At 38.9% G+C, this 12,281-nt stretch overlaps 1 protein-coding gene across 4 annotated transcripts in view; it reads right to left on the reverse strand.

Annotated features, from left to right (window-relative positions):
• The window catches only part of LOC124115528 (nucleolin-like), a 411,866-nt gene that overhangs the window by 364,400 nt on the left and 35,185 nt on the right, over positions 1-12,281 (reverse strand). For all 4 annotated transcript variants that reach the window (XM_046476554.2, XM_046476553.2, XM_046476552.2 and 1 more), the window contains exon 2: positions 7,170-7,271. In XM_046476554.2, coding sequence (XP_046332510.1) covers positions 7,170-7,271 — 102 coding nt within the window. The remainder of the gene's footprint in view (positions 1-7,169; positions 7,272-12,281) is intronic.

Consider the following 12,281-nt stretch of genomic DNA (forward strand, 5'->3'; position numbering starts at 1 on the left):
TAACCGCTAGGCTACCCGACTGCCCCTGAATCCATATTAAACACTCTATGGTGGAACAATACAATTTTTTCGGTCTACGGTCAATGACTCCGAACAGAAGAATGACTTGGGGGATGTTCAGTTGAAACGAGATTCTGATAATCATGAGTTCATCGAGTATGTTGAACAGCAATCTAAAACCACCACAGGTGTTCATGCTGTGACACCCAGGGCATGGGCCCTACCCGACAACCCCTCATATAAATATTTGCAAAGTTGCATAGTCAGACGTTGGATCCACTGACCCCAAACGTCGGCGCATTTGCGTCATATCTTCAGACTCAGAAAGAACTCTTGCTCAATGTTCTTGGTTTATGGACATTTACATTTATCTTTCGTGAAAATGCTGCATAAACACCCTGGCCGAGATCTTTCATTTTAAGGTCAAGGCCACGTCACATTCCTATGTTCCAATTTGAAATATTTACTGTTGTTTTAAAATGTAAGGCCTATGCTCGCTTGAAAGAGTCAAATAAACCTCACTTATTGTAGAATCCGTTTACACAGTTTGATGTTGTTGAGAATGTGCAAACGAAAAGCTTTGGTTTTTCGTAGCCACGAGAGCTGACAGACATATCGACCGAGAGAAACTGGCAAACTACATGTGTTTGAATTTTGTATGAACAATAATGCCAAGTCATTTTTTATTCATTCTTGTACTAGTAAACATGATTCAAACTAGTTTATTTTCGCCAAAATTCATTGCTAAAATTGTCAAAGAATTAATGCCGCTCAAACGAACAATTTAACATTCGCAGAAGCTTTATGTTGAGTGAGTGAGTGAATATGGTTTTACGCCGCTTTTAGCAATATTCCAGCAATATCACGGCGGGGGACACAAGAAATGGGCTTCACACATTGTACCCATGTCGGGAATCGAACCCGGGTCTTTAACCCCTAGGCTACCCGACCTCCCCTTTGTGTTGAGTGTAGACTGTGTGTGATCAGGGAAAAAAATCCACGAATTAATGCCATTTCACACCCGTATGAATATTATGAAGTGCGACCTTGCCTCTGTAAAAAGAGTAAACTGTTTCTTGTCTTTTTAGCTTCTTATACTGAACAACAACAGTTCCTTTGACATTGAATAAGATTTTATGCAAAGTTATGTTTTTTACCAAATCTGAAACAATTTCGGTTTGCAACAGATAAAAGACTCCTGTAAGTGTTCAAATGGTTTAATTTGCCATACTGACCAGAAAATGCGTGATTTCATAAAAAAACATGAACATACGAAAATGTCAATTTACAAATCAAATAGCGTGTGTGTCCACCTCTGGTTGCGATGCAAGCAACACATCTTCATCTCATGGAATGGACCAGGCTTCCTCTGGGATATCTGTCAATATCTGTTGGAGCATATTTCGAAGTTCCTGGAATGTCTGTGGAACACGTGGTTGACGTGGAAGGCGCCGATCCATCTCAGCCCACTATCAAACGGGTCCTCTGTCTTGCTGTAATCCCACAGCATACCATAACGCCGAACCGATTTTCTTCCATGACACAATGATTGACGTAACCATCACCGGTACGTCGGTACACTCGAATCCATCCATCGCTGTGGCTGAGGTGAAAACGAGACTCGTCAGTGAACTGAACATGTGCCCACTGCATGGCTGTCCAGCATAGACGATGTCTGCACCACTATAGATGTGCTTGACGGTGGTTTCCTGTCAAAATTGGACATCTGGCGGGTCTTCTGGCGACAATCCCTGCACTCCTGAGGCGACGACGTACGGTTTGTGAAGATATTCCTCGAAGGCCAGGGACGCTTCTTGCAGTCACTGTTGCTGGCTGGAATCGATTTCGTAGGTGTGTTGTTCGAATCCAGTTGTCTTGTCGATTATTGGTTACGTGTGGCCTGCCACTCCAAGGATGGTCTCTGACTGCATTCGTCTGTTGCCAACGTTGCCATAAATACCAAATGGTGTTTCTGTGGACGCTAAATTGTCTTGCAACATCACGTTGACTCGATCCTGCTTCAAGCATACCAATGGCTCGCAGACACTCGTTGTCGGACAGGCTTGGCATTTCATAATGTTGGATAATTGCCTAATTTTGTTGTTTTTCTGAGTGGTTGTTGTCAGCACGATGCTAAACAATGCATATGGAATCCCGTTAACGCACATTTTTATACCCATTCTTGGGTAGTGCATAAAAGTCAACTTTTGCATGGAATGCATGCTTTTCTGTAGCAGTTGCATTTTTGTGACTTGATTTCATACATGTACTACAATATTGAAAACCAAACTTTACTTGTTTGAAAAATACACTAAAATATTAGTAGCTGATGCTTGAGGGGAGAAACGCATGCAAAAAATATGGATGGCGTTTTGCAAATGACATTTGGCCTGCCAATCAACAGGGAATACTAGTAACTGGGACACGCCAAGTTTCACGGATCAAGTGACTTCGGCATCAGGAGCTTTCAGACAAGTGTGACTTTGCCAAAACACACTGCTACTGGGTAATGAAAACATGAGACAAAAAAAATATCTACTTTTATCACTTGAATATATTTTTAACCATCACCACGATTTTTTACACCACCATTGTCATCCAGATTCCAGATGAAGGCAAGACAAACAATGGGAAAAAAACCACTGTTGCTGTATGTATTGTGAGAAATGCAATTATAACTGCAGATATACCATACATCACAGGATTAGCATTTGATGCCATGATAGATAGGAACGTGATGAGCTAGTACCACAAAGTTGTTGACTGCTGCTGTCCATGAGGGACATGATACCTTTACACTTAGATCTACCCTTCTTTATGATGAAAACAGTAGCCTGATTATCGCAATGAAAGAGCACACGCTTTTTCTCCCAGAGATGACCCCAGATAATACCCGCAACAACGATCGGGTAGAGTTCCTTGAAGGCCATAGACAAATCACCAGACATACAATGGAGCACTTCCTCCAGCCATTTCTCAGCAAACCAGGCCCCTTAGTAATAGCCCCCATGTCCCACTGTAGCAGCCGCAGATACTAGTGGAAGGGGGGAAAAGTCGAAGAGTTAGGGTTGAGATACTACTAGATGAACTGCATAATAATGACATAGATGGTATTATCATTGCACAAACAAAAATATAAAATTCACATTTATTATTACAAATAACAAGCGTTAAAACACACCTGCTAAGCCAACTAACGTCTGACGGTAATAATTTATAATTAACTACAAAGCCAGCTACTGCTTCACAACTGGTTAGAACAACTTTTTCTTCAGCCTAGACCTCGCACAGCTTCATCAAAAGTAAGCAGTAAATGCATTAAGGAGTAATGCAGGATAAATTGAAAAATATACAGTTTTTCGAATCATGATAACCAATCATGAGCCAATATTTTGATGGTAAAACCTGATTAATTCACTTAGTTGCATCTGGTTGTAAAAGATAATGAATGTGTACCCTGTATGACCTACATTTAGCATTTTTTTAATATGATCCTCAGAATTGTTTCACAACATTGTGCTATCTCTGTGAAAAGATTCCATTGCTCTGGTGGAATATTTTACCTGAAATTGGAATATTTCAGGTGAAAAACTTTTCGATGGAAACTTCAATCTGCCTTCTGACGTATTAATTTAAAAACAGATCAAAGCAAACAAGTAATCATTACATAAATTTTATTGTTTATTAAATCAGAAAATGCAACCATGTTGTTCAGTGTTATTACAAAAATAAAATTGCACCTATAAAAGAGCCCAAGCGGTTTAAAAACATGAGACTTTTCCAAACAAGCATGAAATACTCACATTCCCCGCCAATATGACATGTCCAGCTGTGTGCAATGCATTAGCTCCTGTGAACTATGTTCACTGGGCCTTTTTGTAAATGGCCTAATTGCAGCACTAAAAAAGTTATTACTGGTGTTGTTTTGCCATCTGCAGATTATGATAGAATATGTAACTGAATTTGTAATGAGTAAGGATGAGACATATGGACAAACAACTTCTTTATTACAATTAGGAGTGATGGTTTCAGTGTAGGTTCTGACACCGTTATCAAGAAAGTGAAGTACAGAGTATGGTTGACAAGAATATATAGTGTTTATACAGTTGGAGTAGGTTAAAGATCAGTTACACTGTTGTATTTGTAATGAGTTGTGTTTCTGCATAAAGTTAGTCAGTGAATGCAACAACTGTGTCCATGACACTTTTGGAGGAACATACACTCAGGCAATCCAGAACTTACCAACAAGAAAAGGAAATGTATTCAATACTGTGAGATGACATTATGTGCCAAATTTGGTTGCCATTGAAACTCGAATTTTTTTATTTTTTTAAATCCCAAACTATCAAAAGACACGAGTTCACCACAAGACCTATCTATGTGCCAAGTTTGGTGAAGAAATATGGTAGGGTTTTCAAGATCAGCTCTGGAAACGAGGACTACCACCATTTTCAGTCTAAATCAAAGTGGTTGCCATGGAAACTCAAAAAAAATAAAAATAATAATAATCCCAAACTATCAAAAGGCACCAGTTTACCACTAGACCTATCAATGTGCCAAATGTGGTGAAGAAAACTGGTACGGTTTTCAAGATCTGCTCTGGAAACGAGGACTACCGCCATTTTCAGTCTAAATCAAAGTGGTTGCCATTGAAACTCAAAAATTAATTTTTTTTTAAATCCCAAACTATCAAAAGGAACCAGTTCACCACAAGATCCTTCTATGTGCCAAGTTTGATGAAGAAAACTGGTACGGTTTTCAAGATCTGCTCACGAAACGAGGACTACTGCCATTTTCAGTCTAAATCAAAGTCGTTGCCATGGAAACTCAAAATTAAAAAAAATTAAATCCCAAACTATCAAAAGGAACCAGTTCACCACAAGATCCTTCTATGTGCCGAGTTTGATGAAGAAAACTGGTACGGTTTTCAAGATCTGCTCCCGAAACGAGGACTACCGCCATTTTCAGTCTAAATCAAAGTCGTTGCCATGGAAACTCAAAAAATAAAAAAAAGTTAAATCCCAAACTATCAAAAGACACCAGTTCACCACAAGACCTATCTATGTGCCAAGTTTGGTGAAGAAATATGGTAGGGTTTTCAAGATCAGCTCTGGAAACGAGGACTACTGCCATTTTCAGTCTAAATCAAAGTGGTTGCCATGGAAACTCAAAAAATGAAAAAAAAATTTAAAAATCCCGAACTATCAAAAGGCACCAGTTTACCACTAGACCTATCAATGTGCCAAATGTGGTGAAGAAAACTGGTAGGGTTTTCAAGATCTGCTCCGGAAACGAGGACTACCGCCATTTTCAGTCTAAATCAAAGTCGTTGCCATGGAAACACAAAAAAAATTTTTTTTAAAAATCCCAAACTATCAAAAGGAACCAGTTCACCACAAGATCCTTCTGTGTGCCAAGTTTGATGAAGAAAACTGGTACAGTTTTCAAGATCTGCTCCGGAAACGAAATGTGACGGCCGGACGGCCGGCCGGACGGACAGCACCCATTCCTATATCCCCCTTCCACTTCGTGGCGGGGATAATAATGCAGGAATTCTGCATGTGAATGGTGTGGAATGAGCGCTACATGTCAATATAATATGTTGACAAAAGTTCGTAATACAGTAAAACAATGAAACAACAATGCTGCGACATGAATTTTGAAAGAAATTTGAGTGAAATTTAAATAATTTACCAGATAGTTGCTACCGTATATCGCCGTCTATAAAGCAACCCCATGTATAAGGTGACCCCTCTGTACAAGCTAATTCATATGCCTCGTCTATCGGAATGAAGCATGTCACCAGCGCATACACAATCCCTACATTTGCTATAGAAAGTGTTTGTCTTCCAAAATATACATCATATGCCTTGAACAAATTCAGGGAAACAAGTCAAGACAAATTTGAAATTTGAGAAGAAGAAAAACTAGACATGATGATTTACCGATTAAATTGTATTTTGTGTTCTGATAGGCATTGTTGTATATGCAGAGATCAAGATTAACCGTCTGTATTTTCTCATAAACTAAGTCGCTAGTAGCCATCAGCTGTACACACGACTCTCGGAATCTTCCGGTGAGTCAGTTAAAAATTACCCACTAATATAACTTTAAAGAATTTTGATACAATGATCGGAAGAATTCTATCTGAATCCGTTATTTTATCAGGAATAATTTATTCCAAAATCATGTTATTTGAGTTCAGCTTTATCATATATATTTGAAATAAATTAATAAGCATAGCACTTTGGGCCAGCTGATTGCTATTGCCGGATATTTCGTCGTATGGAACAATTTGACCAATCACCGCCAATGCTCCCGCATTCGCGATAGCGAAAACTTTATGTTGAAATATAGTAGTCAAGTTACAATAATTATGACTTTCAGCGAGTCAATGTATAGTATTTATGATATATATATCCATTCTCTATCCACTAAAGTTTGCTTCAAGGTGTCAATAGCGGTAATATGACCATGATTGCTGTAAATAAAGGTGAGTTGTGCGATCTTCCGATCACTTCATATACGAATTCTCCAAAATGAATATAAACAACATTGAATAAAGTTTTGAATAAAATTAATAAAATAGATTACAAACATCAGTCCAGATACATAATGAACTCTTTTTATAACCGGACGGTGTAATTACATGATTAATTTGCATACTTCAGTATAGATTTGTTGACATTGTATTTCCGGTGTTACATGCTCACAGTAATGTCTTTGTGTAGGGGAAAAATAACTCTTCAACCCTGTGTATAAAATGACCACCATTGAAAGCCCCCTCATTCTACGTACGAAAAACCCGTCTCATACACAGCGATATACGGTACCAACTTTTTGTTCACATATCATTTCAGTGTTTACCTTTGATTTAGTTTACACAGATCTTTCTGAAGAAACTACGGTGTATATTTTAGAACAATGATAGAAATTTAGTGTGATGTCAGACATGCTCGTTAGGTTTAAGGCTCATCCCTTTAGTCTGTTTTAGGAGAAAAAAAGTTAACGGACAACAGACAGGAGGTAGAGGGACAACAGACAGAAGATAGATGGACAAAAGGCCATGATCACAGAGGGTGATGATAAGAGGTTGTAAGGTTTTACTACATAATTGAAGTATTTCAAAAAATTTGTTGACAAAATGCTTATATGTGTGTTGTCAATACCTTGTCACTCTCTGTGGTAGAACATGTCTTTCTCTTGGAAGGTGGTGCTGATTTAGGTGGTGCTTTCAAAACAGCTGCTTTTGCTCTGTGAGGCTGAGGTGTCTACAATAAAGGAAATAGTGGTTGGAGAAGTATTAAGCCACTGACAAAATATACACGAACTGATGAAATGACAGTGAAATCAAAATGATTTTTTAAAATATGACTTTTTTAAATTGCAATAAAATCTCATTTATCTTTGTTGTATTCTTCCTTGGCACTTCTATCATTGATAGAAGTGATATCAAACGTTTCAGTGGGTTCATATTTCGTTTTTACGACCACGAAATATGCATGCAGAATGGTGAATGAATGGACATATCACACGATATTCACACTCAATTTAATAACTCATTAACATTATGGATGGTCAGGAAGAAGGTGGACATAATGAGCACGTGGGTGTTCAGATACCACATGGTCAGAGAATGCTGTTGCCTAATTTGACACCTCCACCGCCACTGAAAATGTTGGGTGATTTGGCAGATGATTGGAGAACATGGAAACAGGCGTGGCAGAACTTTGTGATTGTTTCACAACTAGATGAGTACCCAGTGAATTATCAAACTTAACTGCACTCCATAGAAATTGATGAACTTACAGGTTGAGGACGTTGACCGTTCTGAAGGTTTGTTTGTAAACTAAAGAGTGAGTGAGTGAGTTGGGTTTAACGCCGCTTTTAACAGTATTCCAGTTATATCACGGCGTGTCAGCTTAATGTGGGAGGAAAGCCTGAAGTGATGCAGGTCTCAGACGTTTACCACTTCGGTGAAACCCACGAGCACAGGTATGGTGCTGACAAACCTAGAAACATAATTGGGGCGAACCGGGATTAGAACCCACAATCACAGGTTTCTGGCGTGCCCAAGGGATGCAACTCTGCACAGCGAATCGCGGCGCCTTAGACAACTGGGCCACCCGTGTCCCCTGTAAACTAAAGACGAAAATCCCAGACTTTCTCGGCTCTGCTCGATTTATTCTGCAACAGAATGTTCTGTTCCAGTGACCACAACACGGGTGGAGGCTTATCATGTAACCGCTTTTTTCTCTTGTTTGTAAACAAACACAGGCCTCAAAAGTTGTGGCTAAAACGTTTGCCAATGCAACCTAAATTTCAATTTGTTTACAATCAACAATTCAGAGGTCGCAATAGACACAAAAATAAATAACTTGATTGACATTTGCTACGCCATTTTCTTATTGCCACTTTTTTTCTGATTGCAATGAACATTTCGATAGCTCCATGCAGCATTACAAGAATTCAGTTAACGCAAAATAATTTTCTTGTATGCAGTGCATCGTGTTTTTGAACTTCTGAAATGTGAAGACCATTCTGTTTCACCTGACAAAGTCTTAGCAAAAGTACTGCGTCATTGAGCAATAAAACAATAGTTGTCATAAAGTAATGAATGAATGCTGTTCAATAATAGTAAGAATAGTAAGGCTGTTCGCCTATTGCTGATGCTGTGTCGTGGGGTGTGATTTCGTTTGTCTGCTGTTCCGTTCTGGTTTGACAGTTGTATGCACCCGATTCATATTTTTTAATGTAACCATGTGCTGTCCGTGTTGTTGACAAACTGCTATGCCTTGCCGATGACAATGAAATGATAGACTGCCATTAAATGGTCTGAATAACTGCCGAGGACTTCTTCGTCTTCTTTTCATGGTCCCACAACCCAGATATGTGAGTATTGTGCCTTATTATGAACTTGGACAGTGATGACACTGATATGCCCGGTGAAACACGGTCGCGTTCGCAAGACGGACACTCCATCCGGTTTTCGTTCAGGCGCAGACGACCACCTGCCTATTTGTCAGATTATGTAGTTGGCAAGAATCATGAACTTGATGAAATAATGACCACACGATCGGAAATAAGTGTGGGAAGTGCACATTCTACTAGTTCTTCCGTTTTGTCAAGACTAATTGATAAGCAAACTGCTGAACTTGAGGCAGTAAAACATAAACGTTAACTTAGAAGAAGATAGAGATATCGCTGTTCACATTAAGCATATGGAGGATGAAGCATCTGAAACAAGACATGAGCTAGAGAAGAGAGATTGGAGAGGAGTATCAAGAAAGAGAAGGAAAGTAGGTTGTCACAGGTTGCTAAAGAAAGAAACTTAAGATAAGCTGAGAATAGGTATAAAGAAGCAAAGTTAATTTCATCAATGATTGACCGTGGTGATAGGATAAAGGAGCCAGTAGTCAGTGAGACATCCTATCCCAGGGAACTTAACACTGAGGTAACATACCCAACGCAGTTTAGTGACCAAGGTGAACCAACCACTGATAGACATATCAAGCGTGAAATTGAACATTCATATGTAGACCATAATCACACTCTCCGTCCAAGTGCTGATGTGTTTGCACCTAGACAGAATAAGGATTCCCATGTCAATCAATCACCTGCCATTGTACCTCAGCCCACACTTGCTTCAGATGTTCCCAGTGTTGAATTGCCAATGAATGCAATGCTGATTTCATCTGTGTATGGAATTCCTAAACCTACTCTACCAGAATTCAATAGTTGTAAGGAACGAGACTTTATCTTACTGAAGATTGCACTTGAGACATTAGTTGATGTTCATCCACACCTGACTGAATCTTACAAGTATCAACTATTATTGGATAAACTTGGTAATAAACCATGACAGCTTGCTGAGGCCTTCATGTTTCATCCTACTCCTTACACAAAAGCTGTGCAGGAGCTGCTACGCACATGTGGCAGTGTGGGCCAACTGATTCAGAGTGAGACAAGTGCCTTGCTTAACAGTCTACCAATTAGGTTTGAAGATTATGATGCCTTTGAGAACTTTGCCTTACGTATACAGTTGTTAGTTGGGATGTTGAAATCCATGCAGAGTGGAGCTGAACTGTATTGTGCTTCACATGTGTCAACTCTGATCACCAAGCTTCCACATGAGATGCGTGACAACTTTATAAAGTACTGTATCAAACAGGGACTGTATGATTCTGGTTCTAATGCAACATACAATTTGACCCATCTTGACCAGTGGTTACAGCTAAAATCAAGGACCAAGAGATTATCTCATCAAGCAGTGCCTAGGAGTGACTCCATGAAGTCGACATACAGTTGTCTCTAGCCAACAAAGTAAGGAAACAAGTTCTGCATCAACATTCTACACTCAGCAAAATGCTTCAAATGGCAGACAACAGGGTCAATAGCTCAAGGTCAAACCAAAGTACAAGGTCTACTGTCCTAAATGTATATCATCTGATCATTTTCTTAATACATGCCCAGAGTTTAAGAAGCTTTCTGATCTGGAAGTTGAATCTTGGTTGAGAGATCGATGGTTTCGATGTGCAAGAAAACATAAACCAGAGGACTGTAACCTAAAGACACCATGTCAACTATGTACCGAGTTGCATCTTACTGCCCTGCATGATGCATGCAGGCATATGACTGCACAGAAGGTGATGTTTTCAAAGAACTCTTCCTTGTCTGCACAAGTATATCTTGATCAGCCATCCAAGCCCTTTAGTACCATGTTGAAAGTTGTTGAGGTTACTTTGGACGGAAGTAGTATAGGTGATGGGGGTTCTGCCGCAACCCCACTGGAGCCAGATTTATATACCTATACCACCACTACAGGTGGCATTTTTTATGTGTAAATGACTATGCGATTCAACGATCGTCATGAGATTATGTTAAATTGGCTCTAGCTCACCACTACCTTGAGCCAATCAATGATACCATTAGTACAAAAACAATGATGAAACTAAACTAAATTGTAATGAAAATATTCTCTATTATTTTTACTAATATGCATACCATTATTTTTAACAAAGTGATATTCAACATTTTTACTAAGTTCTTCGTTCATTTTACTAGGAGACCAGACTATATACTCTTCTTGGTAATTGGAAAGAAACAATTGATGACCGTATTTGGTTGGTTTGACATCATTGATATAATATATACCTTGCGGTAATTTTCTGCATTTGATAATTTTGTCCCTGAGCATAAATGCTTCGATAGCTTTTTCGAGTTCTTCCTTTGTTGGTTTGTAATTCTCCATTATTATATACTTATGTAAGCAATTGTCTAAATGAATGTATGATTTTATGCGGTGCGATCTAATGATAGTAAGCAATCTATTTTTAATCTCCAACCAGTTCTTTGGTTTTGGCACGGAATAATTGACGCGCTTGTTGTCTCCCCTGTTCTATGAACTTTTTTTTCTCATCTTCGCTAATACCACTGGTCTTACGAGAATTTGATCGAATCTCCTGCTTCATTGCGTTGTATTTGGTGAGTTCTGATAACACTAAATGAAACTCCTCCTCAGATATCTTACAATCAGCCATTGCTGTTGAAATATGGTCCTCAATGCTTTTCAACTTTGCTTCGGCGAGTATCCGAATATTATCATGTTTTAATGCTTTCTTTTGCAACTTATGAGAAAGAAATTTTATAGTTATTCCTGCCAGTCCGGAGACTCTGGCAGCTATTTCCATGCCAAGTACGATAGGCGCAGCGATTATAGTTGATAACAAGCATGAAATACTCACATCCCCCGCCAATATGACATGTCCAGTTGTGTGCAATGCATTAGCTCCTGTGAACTATGTTCACTGGGCCTTTTTGTAAATGGCCTAATTGCAGCACTAAAAAAAGTTATTACTGGTGTTGTTTTGCCATCTGCAGTTTATGATAGAATATGTAACTGAATTTGTAATGAGTAAGGATGAGACATATGGACGAACAACTTCTTTATTACAATTAGGAGTGATGGTTTCAGTGTAGGTTCTGACACCGTTATCAAGCAAGTGAAGTACAGAGTATGGTTGACAAGAATATATAGTGTTTATACAGTTGAGTAGGTTTAAGATCAGTTACACTGTTGTATTTATAATGAGTTGTGTTTCTGCATGAAGTTTGTTATCATCAGTGAATGCAACAACTGTGTCCATGACACTTTTGGAGGAACATACACTCAAGCAATCCAGAACTTACCAACAAGAAAGGAAATGTATTCAATACTGTGAGAATACATTATGTGCCAAGTTTGGTGAAGAAATATAGTACAGTTTTCAAGATCTGCTCCG

Source organism: Haliotis rufescens, unplaced genomic scaffold (assembly GCF_023055435.1).
Source record: "Haliotis rufescens isolate VD_foot unplaced genomic scaffold, xgHalRufe1.0.p SCAF_65, whole genome shotgun sequence".
Taxonomy (NCBI): Eukaryota; Metazoa; Mollusca; class Gastropoda; order Lepetellida; family Haliotidae; genus Haliotis; species Haliotis rufescens.